The sequence below is a fragment of the Tribolium madens genome, unplaced genomic scaffold, assembly GCF_015345945.1.
Source record: "Tribolium madens isolate multiple individuals breed KSU strain unplaced genomic scaffold, Tmad_KSU_1.1 Scaffold_96;HRSCAF=242;Tcas5.2_LG5, whole genome shotgun sequence".
Lineage (NCBI taxonomy): Eukaryota > Metazoa > Arthropoda > Insecta > Coleoptera > Tenebrionidae > Tribolium > Tribolium madens.
Window position 1 is genome coordinate 1,897,642 of NW_025401068.1, and position 18,387 is coordinate 1,916,028.

An 18,387-nucleotide genomic window follows, 5' to 3' on the forward strand; every position below is an offset into this window, starting at 1 on the left:
ATTTAGGGTAGAGCTTGTTACCAATCTGGTGGCGAACTGACGTTGTCAAAAATGACTGAATTTTGACACTAAACATACGAGTATGTTTACTATTAAAAAAAATATTGTTCATAGGCGTCGTATGAAGTAATATTTCAAAACCACTGTTATTCTTTAATAAATTTATAATAAGTTGGTACTCATACATAAGATGAAGAATGATGAACAAATTATTAAATTGTTAACGCATGAAAAGAATTTTAAAAATGATATTCCTAACAATTCTTGTCTTCAAAATTTTAAGAGAAAAAAAAGTACGCCCATTTATTTTTTTATCTTAACCAAGTGAGCGCACTCCAAGTGTCTTTTCTGTCACTGTCAGTTCGCCACCAGATATGACATAAGCTCTAGAGCTTCCTTGTTTCCTCTTCTAATAGCCTGTAGGAATAAAACTGGGAAAATTAGTTTTTCAACAGAGATAAATAGAATCAAAGTGCACAATTTAAGCTCATAACTTCGAAATTTTTATAGATATATTTTTTAACGTTTTTTCCATGATCCTGGTATCTTATCTTACTTGAAATTTTTCTCTTGTGTGCGAGTGCACCCTGCATTTATATCACTCAACCTGTATGTATTTATACAAGGTGAGGAATAATGAGCCTGACCAAATTCTTGATGCAACCACCATTACACCTTCTGTTTTTCATTATTTTAATGTCAAAACTGACAAATTGTAAGTGTGCTCGCTACGATTTTATATTTATTACAAAAAATCTTTGAAATCTACTTGACCTATGAAAATGTAATGTTGAGAATTTGGTTAGGCTCATTATTCCTCGTGAATCACCCTGTATAAAATTCAAACAAAAAATTGTATGTACCTATTTTTTTAATTCTAGTAGGCTTATTTATTATTTAAAAACAAAAATTTAATTTATGATTGATTTAAATTTGAATTGAAATGAATATTATGAATATTTTTGTGGAACAATAATTGTTTAACTCTGTAGTCATTTTTATGAAATTGTTATAAGTTAATATGTAGCAAGCAGTATTTGAAAAGCTCACTTAAATGTCACTAATTTAGTGAAACACAACGATCTAAAATGCAGCATAAATATTATTGCGTGTCAAATAAATATGCGTTTATTCATCTTTTTCAAATAAAATCGACTCTGTGTTGAATAATTACGGTGGAAATCATAGAAAACAGATGTTTACAAGCCTCAACCGTGAAATTCGATATCTACAACTTGTTGCATAAGACATTTTCACCAACTCTGTTGATGCGAACACATTTATAAATACTTACTTATAAAAAAAACACTCAAGGCAAATATTTTCTACACCTCTAAAAATTTTATTTTAAAAATTTCTATTCAAAAGTCTTTTTATTCATTGATTCAGAAACAAGGGATATAAAAATTCAAATTAAGAATATAAAACACCGTCAAAGCAATATGAATATGGAAAAAAATAAAGGAAAATTCATACTGGAAAGCAGAACAAAGCCTTTATGTAAAAATCTGATTTTGTGTTTTTTTTATCAAATAAGCATCAAACATTTTCAAGCCACTCTTTTACCAAATATTTTGTCTTAATTGTCAGATTTGTTACAGTTTCTGTCGACCGTTCTGGCATTATTCCATATGTTCAACCCCCGTCGTACAAACAAACACCTTCATCACTTAGTTCCACAACAATTCCAATCGTAAGTCAAAGTGATTCGAAAAAAATGTTTAGTAATAATTATTTTTAAGAGCAGACTGCGGCTAGTGAGAGCTTATCAGCACCCAACTACATAATGGTCTCAGTTTTGGGTTCAGTGTCTCTCTTATTAATAATGTTGTTAGGAATAATATTTTGGAAGAAAATGAGATCTAGGCATTCGAATAATGAAGGGGTAAGTTGATGGAATTTCAAGTAAACCTAGTTTTTGTCGTATGCCAGTACTGTGAGTGGGTTTAATTAAATAACTTAATATTTTGTTTGGGGCTGCCATGTAGAATAACAAAATATACACTTTCTGTCTTATGTAATGATAATAATTTTATCTTGAAATTATTTTAAAAGTATGTAAATATTTTTTTAATTAAAAAATATTAAACAGGAAACAATTTTGTTTATCTCGTTATTACTTCATTAATTAAAAAAAATACAACTACTTATTTACGTTTTTTTTATCGAATTGGATGACCGCAATGTTACAACTTCATATCTAGGCAAAACATTATACACACTAGTAACACAAAGTAGTATAAAATTGCATGTTTCAAATACTTTCCTATTTTTTCAGGTATCACCTATAAATTTAAAACACAGTTTACTAATGGCCGAAAGATATGCTCCAAATCCCCAGTATTCGGCCTGTTCCGGAACAGGAGTTCCTCTACTTCGAAAAGAAACACTTAAATTTATCAGCGAAATAGGCGAAGGTTGCTTCGGCAAAGTTTATAAAGGTAGGACATTTTTTTATGTAAACTTAGTTTATAAATCGAGCAATAATCCAATAGCATGCAACTATTTAACAAGAAAAAAATGGTTTTTTTTTGTTTAAACAACTCCAATTTTTGCAATGAACTTAATCACTTAATCAGCATTAATTAATACCGGGGACTGTAAATTATTGTGATTTTTTTACTCCAAGTTGGTGCCAAATTTAAAATTTTAACTTGGCAACCTTGACTTTCGAATTCAAACGTCAAACTTTTATAGCAACAAATTTAGTCGCCACTTGAAACATTCTAATATAACAAATAGAAGGATTAACATTTAAAGCCACTTGGTATATGAATAAAATGTATGGAACCAAGCGTTTTTTTTCGTAAAAACTAACTACTTTAAGAAAAAAATTAAAAATAATTAGTGTAGCGTAAAGAATAATTAAAATGTGACTGCTTATCAAAAGTAACATTTTTCGAAATTCCTTTCAGTTTTCGAAATTTTAAAAATATTTTCTAATTAAATGATAGTTATTTATTCCACGAGCTTGAGTGTAAGTCGGACGGTTTATTTCACCGAGTGGATTTTTAAACCACGAGTGTAATAAAGCGTCCGATTTACACTCAAACGAGTTAAATACAACATTTTATTCTTAGAATTAGACTCAACAAGCTTAAACTTGCTTTAAATCTGTTAAAAATAATCTGACGTTTCGTATTGAAAAATGCCAAACAGTTGTCAAAACTTCCTTACACGGGAGAAAAACCGTAAATTTTGACAATGTCGAAGAATAATATATATTATAATACTAGTTTATAAGCAAGCCTTTAAAATACCCACGACGGGTTTAAGAGCACGACGCGTCAGCGGAGTGCTTTTAACGTCGTAAGTGTTTTAAAGGCGCTTATCAACGAGTGTTATACGCTATTTTTTATTATACCTGCCCATTTACGATCTTTTATGAGCATTGAAAAAATGTGAATTTACACAATAAAATTATCAAAGGTTGTTTGTGAATCGTTTTCGTAGAGACGTTTACTAGTTTGCGTTGTTAAGCACATTTTTTCACATTGCAATTGGTTCAGACATTTCACTATTTCTTGTTACCTAGACAACTTTAAAATTTCAGCCTGCTATAAAGGCCAAATTACGCACGCTGCAGCGTGTTTTAATTTAGGATTATGATGCAGGTATAATAAAAATTAATTTTTATTTAATTAGAAGTCATTTTTAGATCATAATCTTTAATTAAAAAAAAATGTAACAGTAGGGTGAGATTAAATTTTTTTTTTGCAAAATTCGAAAATTAAAAGTAATTTCGAAAAATGTTGATAAATGGTCACATTTTAATTGTACTTTACGCTACACTAATTATTTTTACGAAAAAAACCGTTTGGTTCCATACTTTTTATTCACCCTGTATAACATATTTAAATTAAAGCTTACAGTATCTTAATGAAGAATAAAGGTCGATTTTTGAATTAGGGTGATTAAATTGAATTCTTTTTCTGTTTATTCGGAACTCGAACTGAGCAAACATCAATTTCCGTTGTAAAACATACGCTCATTTTTTAATTAATTCTGTTATGTGTACAAAAGGTAAACAATACGGCATTTAGGGATTATGGAAAATAAGTGTTGTTTTATCAAAATTCAATTTGGCTATGAAAAAAAAAAACTATTTTTATGGCTCTTTTGTCTATTACCAGAATAAATTTTTCAGGTCTTAATTAATCTTTGCAACACAAGTATTGCATACTTTTTGTAACTAAAAAACAAGTGAAAGGTAATATTGTCTTGAAGTGATTCTAGTAGCCATATTTAAATTTGAAAAACAATGTAAATTATACCCATGAGAAGCTAATTTAAATAACAGTCAAAATTGCTAAGAAATTTAAATTTTCAGGTTTTTCAGTACAACATCCACGTAAAATGATGTCATCAAATATCACTAACTGACTCGTATATAAAACTGCTTTTTTGTGGGCAATATCTTTGCCCGTTACGAAAAAAACCTGTTAGTTCTTTTGCTTCCAGTTAGAAAGATTCAGTTTAGATTGAATTTATCTATTTATAGGAAAACATATTGAAATGCGGTTTTTGTATAAACGTCAAAATTATCCACCTACAATAATAAACATTTCGAGAAAAAGAGGTATTAATTAATAACGATTCCAAGATTCGTGATAATAATATTAAAATGATGAATTTAATTGGGTTATTAGTGAAAACACCTGGAGCGTTTAATAACCGCGTTTCAATTACTGCTGATTAATTATTAATTAATTAGTTTATTTTCTCAAGATACGAGAGCGAAAAATTGCCCTGCAAACACAATTCTTGTTTCTTCCAAATTAGTATTTTCAAGATTACGGTTTCCCAAGGCCGAAAAAAAATTTACCTGCCAGATGTTTAGTTATTGTTATATAATGATTAGCTTCCTCAAAGTTTAAATGTAAATTTCTGTAGCTTGTTTCTTGTATGTTGTGATAATTTATTCAGAAAGTTTAATCTCAGTAATTTTTTGTATCGAAGATAGGTTATTATCTGCTAAATACACCTACGCTATTAATGTGCTAATTTGCTATAATCCTTGCTCATGAATGATCGATAGGGATTCTAATGTTGAAACATTAAATTCCTGTTTGGATTACAATAGCCGAGCATTATAATAAATATTTACTCACGCCGCCTGTTGGTACGAGATAGGTCTGAAATTTTAATTCAAGTGATAACGCTAACACACACTGTATAAAAATAAATGATTGTTTAGTTACACATTGTTGTAATAAAAACGATAACCCTTAATTATCACAAGTCAAGTTTTATTATCTTTATTAAGTTAAACCTTAAAAAACACATTGGTAACAAGTCAGTCACAATTTTTTAAACTTTAATAACAGCGGTTCTGACGGAACCGCCACCATTTTCAAAACAATCTCAATCTCCCTCTTATTTCCCAACTCGACTTCAAACTTATTAACAATCTTCAAAAGTGTCATTTGCAATTGAGTCTCTGCCACTTTTCGTCCTACACAAGCCCTCAAGCCCATCGCAAAAGGCAAACTTGCTTTCTGCATGTCACTGTTGTAAAATTCATCCTTGCGATCCCACCTTTCCGGCTGAAAATGACTCGGGTTTTTGAAATATCGCTCGTCACGGCCACTTGTATAAATCGACATGACAACAAGGGTGCCTTTCGGCACCCCATAACCGCCTAAAATGGCATCCTCAGGTAGAATTCTTGTAAGGAAAGGGGCAACGGGATAAAGTCGCAAAGTCTCCTTAAAAACGTGTTTCACATAATCGGGCTTTTGGCGTAATTTTTCCTGGATTTGAGGGTTTTTAGCTACGAGGTAGAGCATCCATTCCATTCCGACAGCGGTCGTGTCACCGGCTGCTAACACTAAATCTACGATAATTCTTTTGATGTCGTCGAGTGTGATTTTTTCGTTGAGGAGTTTAGGGAGGAGGCCACTACTTTGAGGTTTTTTTTCGATAAGTGTGTCCACAAGCGAGTTGGCTTGAGTCAAAGCATTGTCCACTGATTCGACAAAACGTCTCCACTGAGGTATTTTAAATTTGGAAGCAAATGAGGCCGGAATTAGGGCCAATTTGGCACTGGTTTGAAACACCAAGTGTGTCACTTGAGCCAATTTTTCTACTTTTGGTTCCAACTCCTCACACAGTTGATTATAACTATCACTCCCTAACAAAATTGAGACGATAACGTCCAAAGACCACTTGTACAAAGTCGCCTCTAAATTCCCACAATAGTCACTCTCACCCATCAAACTTTTGATAAGTTTATCACTTACACACTCACACGCCTCCTCGATCCACTTAAAATCCCCTTTCAAGAGCATCCGATTCATGATCCTCCTGTGGTGCCACCAGTTGGGTCCATCCATGAAGAAGAGTCCTCTGGGACACCCATACATTTGATTATACGCCACCCACGCGTCTGGTAACACATGCATGGGATACTTCCCCTCATGGCCGAAAACCGCCCTAATTTCATCCGGATCTGAGACAAAAACCGCACTCACAGGGCCTAGTTTCTCCTTGAAGATGGGCCCCAATTGCTTGTGTCTGTGGTCCACGTAGTCGTGCAGCTTTGGGGTCGAGCCATGGGCGATGAGGGAGAAGGTGGTGCCCACAAGGGGGAGACCCTTCGGCGACGGAATGTCTTCGAAATGGAGGACTGTGTTAGCGCTCACGAGCGAACTCTTGGGGCGTGTGAGTTGGGCGAGAACACGACGGAAGAGCATCGTTCCGGCTCTACGACAGCACTGTTGTGACCTGCGACCGGTCGTAGATATAAGCAAATAACGGCATTTTTCACTATCAGCTCTAGGTGTTGTGTAGTGGATTAGGCGTGCTCGAGACACGCTGTAATTTCATTCAATTGCTGAGGGTAATTAATCGAGATTGGACGCTAATTGGCGCTGGAAGGGAGGGCAGTGTCTCACTTGGGTTGTTGGTGTGTTTGCTTTGTTTTTAATTCGTTCTAGATTGTGGGGAATTATTAAAAAATATGTTGTTGTTATTATTAGATATTTTTTTATCTAGTGACGTATTCATTATATTTAATGCATAATCATTGTCTTAAAAATACAACATTTAAATTTCCATTAACAATATCGTATTTTGCTTAATAAAATAGTAAATAGGTACGTTTACATGCAGTAACATCAAACAATCAATGTTTACTATAAACAACTTGTAATATTAATAGGTAATATGACCTTATTTTTCTCCCCAAAAACCCCAAATTCGGATTTCGCTCAATAAACATTAATTAATTACTAACCACGTATGTGGGATAAAATAAAATATTATAATCTACAAATACTTGGAATACCAAATTAGATTATACTCGAAACACAAATAATATTGTTCATAAATGATTCACGATTTTGTAAAAATGCCAATTTTAAATGTTTAAGTACACTGCAAAGAACCAAGCGTTTTTTTTAATCATTTGCCTCCAGAAAATAATAATTAATATAGATTAAAGTAATATAAAAAATGTCATCGTATTTTGAGATCGAAATTTTGTTTTGTTATAGAGTTATGGGATTTTTTTGTCAAAATGGCAAAACTATGTTTTTTTTTTTAATTAAATATAAAGTAGATAGTTGTAATCCTTAGATCATAACCTTTAATGAGAAAAATGGTTTTATAGTCAGTATAGTGAGTGAGTTGGCATTTAAAAAAATTAAAATTTTTGTAGAACTCACAAAGAAAATTTCGAAAAATTTTTTTCTTGATAAAATATCACATTTTTATAGTACTTTATCATTCAACAATTAGTTTTTCAAAAAAATAAATAGTTTACGCAAAAAGCGTTTGGTTCCATACTTTTTATTCACTTGGTATAATTTTAGAAATTAACGAAACTACAAAGTTTTTGCAAAACTTTGTCTCAACTTACAAAGGCCGTTTATTCTACAGCAGAAGCTTCCAGATTACATAACAGTAAATAATATTGACACAAATATCTTTAGAAACAATAATTATTAAAATCGCAAATTCTAAAGAAACTAATTTAAAAAAATCTTGCATAAATCAGGTTTCAATGGAATTTGTCCACTATAGTGTAAATTCTGACCATGACTGGATGTGTCTCTGAGATAAATTACGTCAAATGGACAGTTTGCATATACAGGGTGAATAAAAGTATGGTGCCTAGCGTTTTTTTTAATTATTTGCCTTCAAACAATAATAATCATTAATAAAAATTAAAGTGCTACGCCTATCAAACTAGGGATCGTTTTGGGGAATGAAATTTGGTTGGTTTTTGAGTTATACGATTTTTTTGTCAAAATGGCAACGGTTCAGATCATGTAGTTATCTGAAATTTAATTAGCGGAAACGGCAACATTTTGCAACATTAAACAGATACCTATTAAAAAAATCACCAAGTTGTGTCTTATGGTACTTAAACAATAATAAATTAAATAAAAATAAACACATTCATTGCCTACATGATAATATGGAAATTGTCAGTTTTGTCCGTTCTGTTTTTTTTTCAGAAACCAAAGCTTGAAAAAATCTGCATTCATTTTTATACTCAGCTGAAAGTCTTATCAGAGTTATCACCATTGAGAGTTGGTCCGACGCTTTTGAAGCAGCCTGCCTAGAGTAGGTGAAACGACTCTTGTAAACGATAAAAAATTCTCGATTAATTTTTTTTGGGAGGTTCAGCCCTGCTTCGTTAAAGATTAATTTCTAACATAATTTTAGTTTTGAAAAAGCAAGTGTGTTTTGGAAATTTTCAAAAAACCTATTTGTAGAGTACGACAAAAAGTTAATTAAAAAAAATGTTTAACATTTAGGCCCGAATACAAAATTTCAAAATCATCGGCGAACTATGATTTTTCATTTCTTTATGTTTATTAATCCACAAATCAAAGAATTTTTATTTTTAACATTTCTTTTTACGAATAAAAAAATTTACATTTAGATTATTAGTACCTACTAAATAAATTTTTGACGTTTCTATTAATAAAAAGCAATTGTATCAAAAAAATAAAAAATCAGAGTTGGCGGATGATTTTGAAATTTGGTATACGGGCCTAGATGTTGATTCCTACTTGCATGATGATACCTACTTGGTTTTTCAAAATTAAATTTATGTTAGAAATTCGTCTTCATTCAAGCACAGCTAACCCCAAAAAATAGATATTTAAATCCAGAATTTTTTATTTTTTACAAGAGTCGTTTCACCTATCCGGAGACACCTTTTAATGTACCTAATAAAATTTTAACTTGGATCCGTTTTTTGATAATGATAATAATTAAACTGGCTGATTTTTCTTATTCATTTTTATAATTTACAGTATCAAATTAAGACGACTAAGTTTTGTTTTTTTATTTATTAACAAACGGAAAATAATTACCTTTTTTACAAGTACGAGTACCTAAAATACAGCTTTTATGGAGGAATCGTAGTTGTTTCCGGACGAGGCGAAGCCGTGTTACAAACAACATATTTTTGTTAAAGCTCCCAAAAAACGAATTCACACCTCTTAATTATTAAAAAAAATTCACCACTATAGTAACCAAATTGACTTTTTCGTTCAGAAAAACTGTTGTTGAGGACTGAGTCGCTAAAATAACCATTTTACATACTCTATTGAGTTGAGCCTGGAAATTACTCATTTTCGGGATTCACATGAGTCCGTAAAACAGCTATTTCCGGGAGCGTATACAAAAAATATTATTTTAGACAGTCATACATGCATACATGAACATACACACATATAGGGTGCGCCAGAACTTGCGCCCCAGAGAAAAATGCCATATAAGGTAAGATGTCAGGAACATGGAAAAAATGTTTTACCTATAAAAATTTCGAAGTTATGAGTTTAAATTTTGTACTTTGACTCTATTTATTTCTGTTGGAAAAATAATTTTCCACGTTTTTTTGCTACAGGTTATTAGAAGAGGAAACAAAGGAAGCTACATCCTAAATTGTAACTTTGTTCAATGTTATTTGTAGCTTTTATTAGCAGAATTTTTGTTCTTTTACTAAATAATTCTAAAAAAAACATATACAAGATCATCAGGATCATTAAATAGACATAAAAAAATGTCAAATGTCAAAAAATAATTGCCAATTTTTTTGACAGATAGAATTTTTTAAACATTTTTTCCATGTTCCTGTTATCTTACCTTACTTAAAAATTTGGGGCGCAAGTTCTGGCGCACCTGTATATTGTGTAAAAAAGAGTGAAAATACTGAAAATACCGAAATCGCCATTCTCAAAAGCAAAAAAAAACTGTAATCTAATCTTATCAAACGTCTTTTCTCAATAGATTTCATTTAATTAGTGGTTCAATTTGCGTTAAAGTTTATAAGATTAAAAAATAAGAATGGCACTTTAACATTTCCATAATTCTATTGTAAACCTATTTAATATTTAAGACCATAAAAATATTTCCCATTAAGGAAAATTAGCAATTTAAACTTGATTTATTCAACTGTAAACTTTTTCAACTTTTTAGAAAACTGCGCAGAATAATTTACAAATCCGGAAATAGTTTTTTGTGCTTTTCTTAATCTTGACAGAGGATAGAATGGTGAGAGTAAAACGAATCAGATTTTGATTTTGACAAGCGTCAAACAAACTTTAAAATATTCAAGCAAAAGACGGCAAAAATCCAGGGATACAAGTCCCATTTTTATTAAATTTGTCTAGACTTAATATCGAATCATCCTCGCTTGAGGCTGTTTCTGTATTAAATTAACACAGATAAAGGAAAAAAGTGAATTTACTCTGTTGTGCCTTTACTCGAAAATTTTTACTTGTCGACGATTAAACACCAAACGCTGGAAATTAAAAAAATAATTAAAAACCATTCAAACTTCAACGAGCATCATTCGGAAAGCTGTTGTAACCCTTTATGCTCAAAATATTCCTTTAATAAATCTAACATTTTCATTGAAACGAATTATTTGTACCAAAAACTTCCAATTCGCAATTTATGTGACTACAATGCGCTTGTAAACAATTGTTAGCAAATTAAATATACTTTGTATTCTGTTTGATGTTAAATATTTAAACAGTTTTTTAAGTGTGTACAAATGAAATATAATATGCAAATATTTACAGTTCATAATAAAAAACTTAAAATTAGTGAGCTTAAACACAATAATGTTTTAGTATTTCTGAAAAAAGTGAGAGTAAATTGTTTCAGTGAATCGTCATTTGGATTGTTTACCTGGTAAATGAGTTTTTGCATTCATTATGCTGAAACACCATATTTGATTTCATTTACAAAAATAATTATTAAATTCTCTCACTGATTTGTGCTGATTATTGCATTTATTAAGCTAACTTTCCCTTCAATTATTTAGGACAAAATGTAGTAAAAAGTTGCCAGTGGAAAATAGGATCAAATTGCTCTTTTAGCTCGAAGTGTAATAACATGATTGTAAAAGACATCATGTATGCCTAGTTCTTGTTACTTTATAAATTATTTATTTTGGGCTGTTTGTATAATTTGGTTAGTTAGTCTCATTGTTCGTTGTCCTTGCGACGAAATCCCTAGCCGGGTAATTTATTTAGTTTTTTTTTCTGGATTTTATTTTAATTTTTCCGCAAGACACTATCTGCAAAAGCAGAAATATTGTCTAGCAGCAAAAACAGTCACGTAAATATTTTGTTAAAATTAGTAATTCAATGCGCAGACTTTGAAGCATAATATAAATGGTATGAACTAAAAGTGTCACGTTTTTCATTTAAAGTCTCGTCCCCGGCTTAGACCCGTGTCTGCGTTTCAAAATAGAAATAATCAACTTGAAAAAACGTTGATGAACTAAGAAAAGGCGTAAATGCTGTACCAATAATGAAACGCCGTCAATTATTGACCAGACAATGCTGAGAGCTTTGTTAATCCTTTCAGTTTTTGTTGTTGACTAACGGTGTTAAATGATTTGTTTACAGGTGAACTTCTAACGGAAGGCACTGACCAAGTGGAAATTGTAGCCATAAAAGTATTAAAAGAAAACGCAACGCGAGAAGCCGAAGAAGATTTCATAAGGGAAGTTGAAATTATGAGCGCTTTCAGACACGACAACATTCTTTCTTTGCTGGGAATGGTGGTTCGAGGTAATTATTTTCTTTTATTTCAAACAATTTTGATATTACTAGACGGAAATTAATTTTGACATATTTGCTGTTTGTTGTTTTTTTTTCGTTTAATGATACTACTACAATTCTAATTATACAAGAGAAGTATGAAATAAGAAATGTAGGAGAATAATCAAGTCGAATATCTTTGTGGTATATATTATTTTGTTTTACGTGATGTAAAATTCAGCTTGACTGGAAAATCAACAGATGCTTAAAATTGTCTCCTTCAGTAGTAATAAAATCGACGAAAAATGCAATTAGGTAACCGGAAACATAAAACGTAAAAAGATTGAAAATAAAATTTACTCTGCCTACGCATGTAGAGTCTCTAGTAGCAATTTTCCATTTTTCTTGGGAAATCTAGATCGGTGGGTATCATTAGGAAAATTCCAAAAAGAGGAGGTCGTGTCAAGACAAATTACATTCTAAAAATAGATAACTACATATAAAATATGTAATGAAGCATCTCTTGATTGGTTTTTCTTGTGCGCCACTTTTAGAATTTTTCTAAAGCAACTCACTTTTCTTTGTCAACGGGAACAGTATTAAATTAAACTAAGAAAATGAAGCTTAATAACAAAATACCTCTTGCTTGTAATTATTAAGAGTTTCAAAGAGGAATTTAAAAGCGTAAAATACTGAGTTTTAATAGCAGTGCAGATATTGGCAGATTTTGATTAAGGATTATTGAAAAAAGCCAAAATGGACAAGTTGGAGGTTTGAATAGGACATAAATATTCAAATTTGGTTAGATTTAACGGTGTTCATTTTTTTTTCATAGCTTAAGGAGAGGTAGATAAAAAATTGGTTAAATTTAAGTTGAAACACATACCTATAACTTTAACTAAATGTAATGTGATATGATAGCAAACACCTTTATCGATTTTAATACACTGATAAATGTTAACGAACCCAATTTGGAGTCATAGCACAGTCAAAATGATTTTTAATTTTATTACACATATTTTTTATATTTTTCACAAATTTAATTTTTACTTTAGAAAAAAATTAAATGAAAGCTGTTCAATGCTTCAATTTTTTAAGCTTGCAGTTCTAACACAATTATTAAATTTTTACTTATTATCAGTTTCTTCTAAAATAAAAAAAATGGGATTATAACGTCAACAAATGCATTCTAAATACAGTGCAGTCAAAAAGTCTTTCTATCAAGCAGGCGTAGGTAGACATTAGTTAAGGACGTATGTCGCCTGGTAGTTCGTATGTCAACTAGGTGTCAAAAAATATTGATCTAAGCAAATTGAATTACCAGATGAAACGTCTTAAAACACTCTATTCATTCAAATCATCCAACTCGAATTCCTGTTACAGTTTACATAAAAATTATTTTGACATTTTCTCATTGTGACATTTTATCTTCCGCAGACACACTTTTTAAATTTCTAGGCCTGCTTGATAAGCAGACTTTTTGATCACACTGTTGTTTTTGTCTAAATTTAATTTTTAAAGTCGCCGTCAATTCATAGTGACCATTGGTCTGTGTAAATTTGTAAAAATTGAGTTGTGTAAATCCGGCTTTAAACATCTAATTGTTTTTTTAGGAACATATCTATCAAAAATAAAAAAATGACGATTCTGAAAAAGTCGTGTTAGAATTCTTCACATGAAAATTTACTGTGCCTGTCACATTTGTTGACACAATTTAGTAACTTCTGTTGCCAACATAGACACAACTCACACAGGTGGTGGGCTACGGGCTGCCAACTTTGCAATAAATTAAATAACCAATTATTGACCGCGGCTTTGGAAGACTTGTCTCCTATGTAATTTGATCAAACATTGAAAAATGACCACTAGAGAAATCCATGCATTTATTGAAAGTATCTACAAACATGATTCCTTTTTTATTCGTAAAACAATTTTCAATAATTCACTAATAGGATAATCTATGAAATTTTACATTTCCCACACACTTGGATCAAGCTCTGTTCGGAAGCGTGTTTTAAAAAGAATGTAGGAGCTTTGTTTCTGTATCTGACATATATTTATTTAAAAAATCTCAATTTATATTACTACGAGTATTTAAAAAATCAGTAATACAAAGAGAAACAACATAAAACATTTTTTTTACAAAACCGCTAAACGCACAGCAAAAAATTTATAAATAAATATTAAATATTTTTATTGAAAATAGGTGTCTGGCTTTACAAAATCAATCGCTCTTGTAAAAAACTAAATTTTCGACAATTTTTGCAGAGAAATTCTTGTAACTTTTATGCAAGTTGAGATAAGTTGTTATTATCATAGAAATCTAAATTTTATTTTTAGAAGGTGTGGTAAGCCCGATGATGGTCTTTGAATTCATGCCCCACGGAGATTTGGCGGAATTGCTTCGAGCGCAAAAGAAAACCGCCTACGAGAATGAAGTTCCCCAATTAAAGCCCAAAGATCTGCTCTCCATCGCGCTTCAAATCGCCAGTGGGATGAAATACCTCGCGGCCCAACGTTTCGTCCATCGTGATCTCGCCTGCAGGAACTGTCTAGTGGCGGAAGGACCGACTGTAAAAATTGCAGACTTCGGAATGAGCAGAGATGTGTATACGTGCGATTATTACAAGGTAAGCATTTGATCACACCACACGTGTCGTATCTCGCTTATAAAGTTTCACATATTTCTTCTAATTAGTTCATCATTTCAATGAACTTTGCTCGTTACGCGATATTATGGGTACAGATAGGGTCGTCAACCTAAGGTTCATGTACTTCCTTCTAAGGTTAATCTGTTTACCTAATCATTGAAACGTTCAAAACTCGTAGAAGATACCGACAAGGGATTTAGGATGCGACGGGGGATCCACGTGCACAATTAATTCCCAATTTTGGGCTGATGACGCCCACATTACCCCCAATTGGCAAAACAATTACTTTGATCATTGGATCCAAAATAAGTATACTTGTGTAAACTTTTTAGATTATTTCTCAAGAAATGTTTATGTTTTTTATAAAAACATAATTTCTTGTTTACCTTCATTAAGTTTTTGAAACATGTATCTCATTTAAATATGAAATTGTTTTCAGTCTGAAAAATGAATTTCACGTAAAGAGCTGAAATCTCATTGAAAATATTTTCTCTTTTTATATTTCTCATACTTAAATGAAAAAATTGCCACAGGTCAAAGGAAACTCTTTGGCTTTATAACGAAATATTTGAAGCCTTTTCGCATAAGAGTTGACTTTTTACGTAATACACGTCTTTCTTTTCATTTCTTTAGTGGTTTTTAAGATTGCCATCATGATTAATAGAAAAAATAAGAGGTGCTTGAAATATTCTGAATACTTAAAATGGTTAGAATACTCTGAGTATTATTCTTATTCGAATGAGGCCAATAGATTATCCTGGTCCAAAATAATTTTATTTCCTGATGGGTCATGACCTCATGACCATTAAGGAAACAGAAAAAATATGAAACCAAACGTTTTTGCTTAAACTTTTTTTTTGAAAAAATTATTGTTGAATGAAAAAGTACCATACAAATGCAACGTTTTAACAAAAATAGAATTATTCAATTTTTTGAGTTCCAAAATTTTTCATTTTATAAATAGCAATCAACTATAAAACCTTTTCTATAAAGGCTATGATCTAAGGATTATTCTTTATTGAAAAAAAAATCATGTTGACATTTTGAGAAAAAACTGCATAATTCAAAAACAGAACAAAATTTCATTTTCAAAACACAACCACTTTAATTTTTATTAATTACACTAGGCAACATTTTTTCAATTTTTTTTCTAACATTGATACAAAAATACCTGTACCCTATGTAATTTTGTTCAGAAAATCTAAAAATTATAACCAAAATTCTCCATCACGTAAGGATTTTTGATTATTTTTGTTTTTATAATATATTTAAAGAGTAGTCGAAATAATCGCTCATATTCACGATACAGACTGAACTTAAAAAATGTATTAAACCATTTCTAATTTTAAACTACATAAAATGAAACACTATACAGGGTTGCTAAAAAGTATGGAAACAGTTAAATATTATAAAAACTACTCATCAAAACTGAAATTTGGTATATGCTTCCATCGCTTCATTTGTTCGGGGGATACAACGTTCACTTTATTTTTTTTTAATGGTAAAAAGGGTCAAATTTAATATTTTTGAGGAGAGCATTTTTTTCTATAAATAAATTATGGAACTAATTAAATTTTGAAAAATGTAATTTTTTTTAAACCTTGGAAATGTTGTCTTTATCTGTCGTTAGCTCTTTGCCGCCTGAATTTTGACCAAAAAATAAGCAAACTGTTTCCCAAATTTCAACGTGCTCCGCTAAACCGTTCTGAAAATATTTAGCGATATCCATACTTTCGCGACCCTGTATAATAAATAAAAACACAAATTTAACAAAGAAATATTTTCAAAGATTTCGTTTTTGTTTTTATGGGAGTAAAGTCTTCCTTTTGCAGAAATCTGCAGAAGTTCCCCATCATTGTCGAATCCCCTATATGTCTTATTGATACCTTTTTTCCATGGTACTAATATCTTGATGAAAACGCTCTTGTTTATCACTTATTACAGTCCTTAAGTTGTGTAGAAAGAAATCGAATTGGAAAATGCACTTTTAGACATTCGGCAACCAAGTGTTTTTACAATTTTCCAAGAGTTTTTAGATAAATATAAAATAATTTTCATTTTTATTATTGTTAAGAAACTTGTGGACTACACTCTTTAAAATTTCAAGCAATTATATAATTCTCAGGTATTTAATTTTTGCCTTAAAACTTCATTATGAATCACTTTCCAGGTCCTACGAAAATTCCTTCTCGGATTTTCGCATCACTTGAGGACAGTTTTTTCTTAGAAACATAAAGGATTCATTTTTTTACTTGCTTAAATGGAAAATAAATTGATTTGCGATTACAAATCTGTAGTAAAGAATGAAATTTACTTTTAATCTATTTTAGTCAATAACCATCGTTATACGCCCCCAAATGAAGGCACAAATTGGTTTTTATGGCACAGATCTGTCAAAAATCTGGCAAGCACCGGTTAGTTTAATTATTCAAACCGTCTTCTGCGTTGATTGACAGTAATTAATTAATTAGTTAATTAATTAATTGCTGTCAATCAACGCGGACGACGATTCAAACAATGGTATCAAAACTTGTCATATTCTTTCACATACAAATCCTTTGATTTCTGGGGAACCAATTTTCCCTGAGCAGTTTCAAATTCTTGTAAAATTCCTTCTGAATAAAAGCTTTCCACTTCGGAAAGGTTTGTTTCGAAAAATGAATTGTTTTTTAAACAAACGCAATAACCTTAACAACATCAAAATAGCTAACTTTCTACCCAACACTAAAATTTGCATGAACACAAGTTTTACTTGATTTCCTTTAAGGAATTCTAAATATTTGTTTGAATTTTTTAGAAATTACAAAATAGAATAAAACGTGGTATGTCCCACGTTCATGATTGTCGATTATGGCCCTCGGGAATTTAAAAGCCCTCGTTCCTCGGGCTTTAAACATTCCCTCATGCCATACCCTTAATATACAAGGTGCGCCAGAATTCGCACCCCAGAGAAAATTTTCAAGTAAGGTAAGATACCAGGAACATGAAAAAAATGTTTAAAAAATTCTATCTGTCAAAAAATTTTGACATTTATTTTTTGACATTTGACATTTTTTAAATCTATTTGTTGATACTGATGATCTTGTATATGTTTTTGTACAATTATTTAGTAAAGGGACAAAAATTTTCCCAATAAAAGCCACAAATAACATTGAACAGACTTACAATTTAGGATACAGCTTCCCTGTTTCCTCTTTTAACAGCCTATAGCAAAAAAAATTTGGAAAATTATTTTTTTCACAGAAATAAATAGAGTCAAAGTGCAAACTTTAAACCCTCATAACTTCGAAATTTTTATAGATAAAATTTTTTTAACATTTTTTCCATGTTCCTGGTATCTTACCTTATATGACATTTTTCTCTGGGGCGCGAGTTCTGGCGCACCCTGTATAAATAACTATTATTTCCCATAATAATGCACTAGGTTAACGTTTATCAAATAAAATTATTAATTAAAAATATGACGTGTTGGAAGTTTTTTTATTTTTAGTTAAATGGTGTGTTGTAAGACTGGTACCAAAAATTATCCTTGGTAGAAAAGTCATTAAGTATTTTCTGAAGGCAATAAATGATTAAAAAAAAAGCGATTTTTTTTTTTTTGGTTGTTCACCTTGTCTGTATTTTTTATAGAACCGAAATTTCAATTTCACTCAATCTCAAATAGGTACAAATAATAATGGCTATTTTTTTCTATTTTCTTTATTTAACAACCTATTAAAGAA

The 18,387-nt window shown here is 30.9% G+C and overlaps 2 protein-coding genes across 4 annotated transcripts in view; one reads left to right on the forward strand and one right to left on the reverse strand.

The window, feature by feature from the left end:
* The window catches only part of LOC123012469 (tyrosine-protein kinase transmembrane receptor Ror-like), a 51,752-nt gene that overhangs the window by 32,253 nt on the left and 1,112 nt on the right, over positions 1 to 18,387 (forward strand). For 2 of the 3 annotated variants that reach the window (XM_044410414.1, XM_044410412.1), the window contains exons 3-7: positions 1,602 to 1,693; positions 1,748 to 1,885; positions 2,279 to 2,441; positions 11,880 to 12,044; positions 14,355 to 14,644. In XM_044410414.1, coding sequence (XP_044266349.1) covers positions 1,602 to 1,693; positions 1,748 to 1,885; positions 2,279 to 2,441; positions 11,880 to 12,044; positions 14,355 to 14,644 — 848 coding nt within the window. The remainder of the gene's footprint in view (positions 1 to 1,601; positions 1,694 to 1,747; positions 1,886 to 2,278; positions 2,442 to 11,879; positions 12,045 to 14,354; positions 14,645 to 18,387) is intronic. The other variant, XM_044410413.1, reaches the window with a different exon arrangement.
* On the reverse strand, positions 864 to 6,832 carry LOC123012472 (cytochrome P450 315a1, mitochondrial). The gene is made up of 2 exons (XM_044410419.1): positions 5,338 to 6,832; positions 864 to 885 (listed from the first exon to the last, which is right to left on the reverse strand). The coding sequence occupies exons 1-2, from the start codon at positions 6,693 to 6,695 to the stop codon at positions 864 to 866; spliced, it is 1,380 nt and encodes a 459-aa protein (XP_044266354.1). The 5' UTR covers positions 6,696 to 6,832.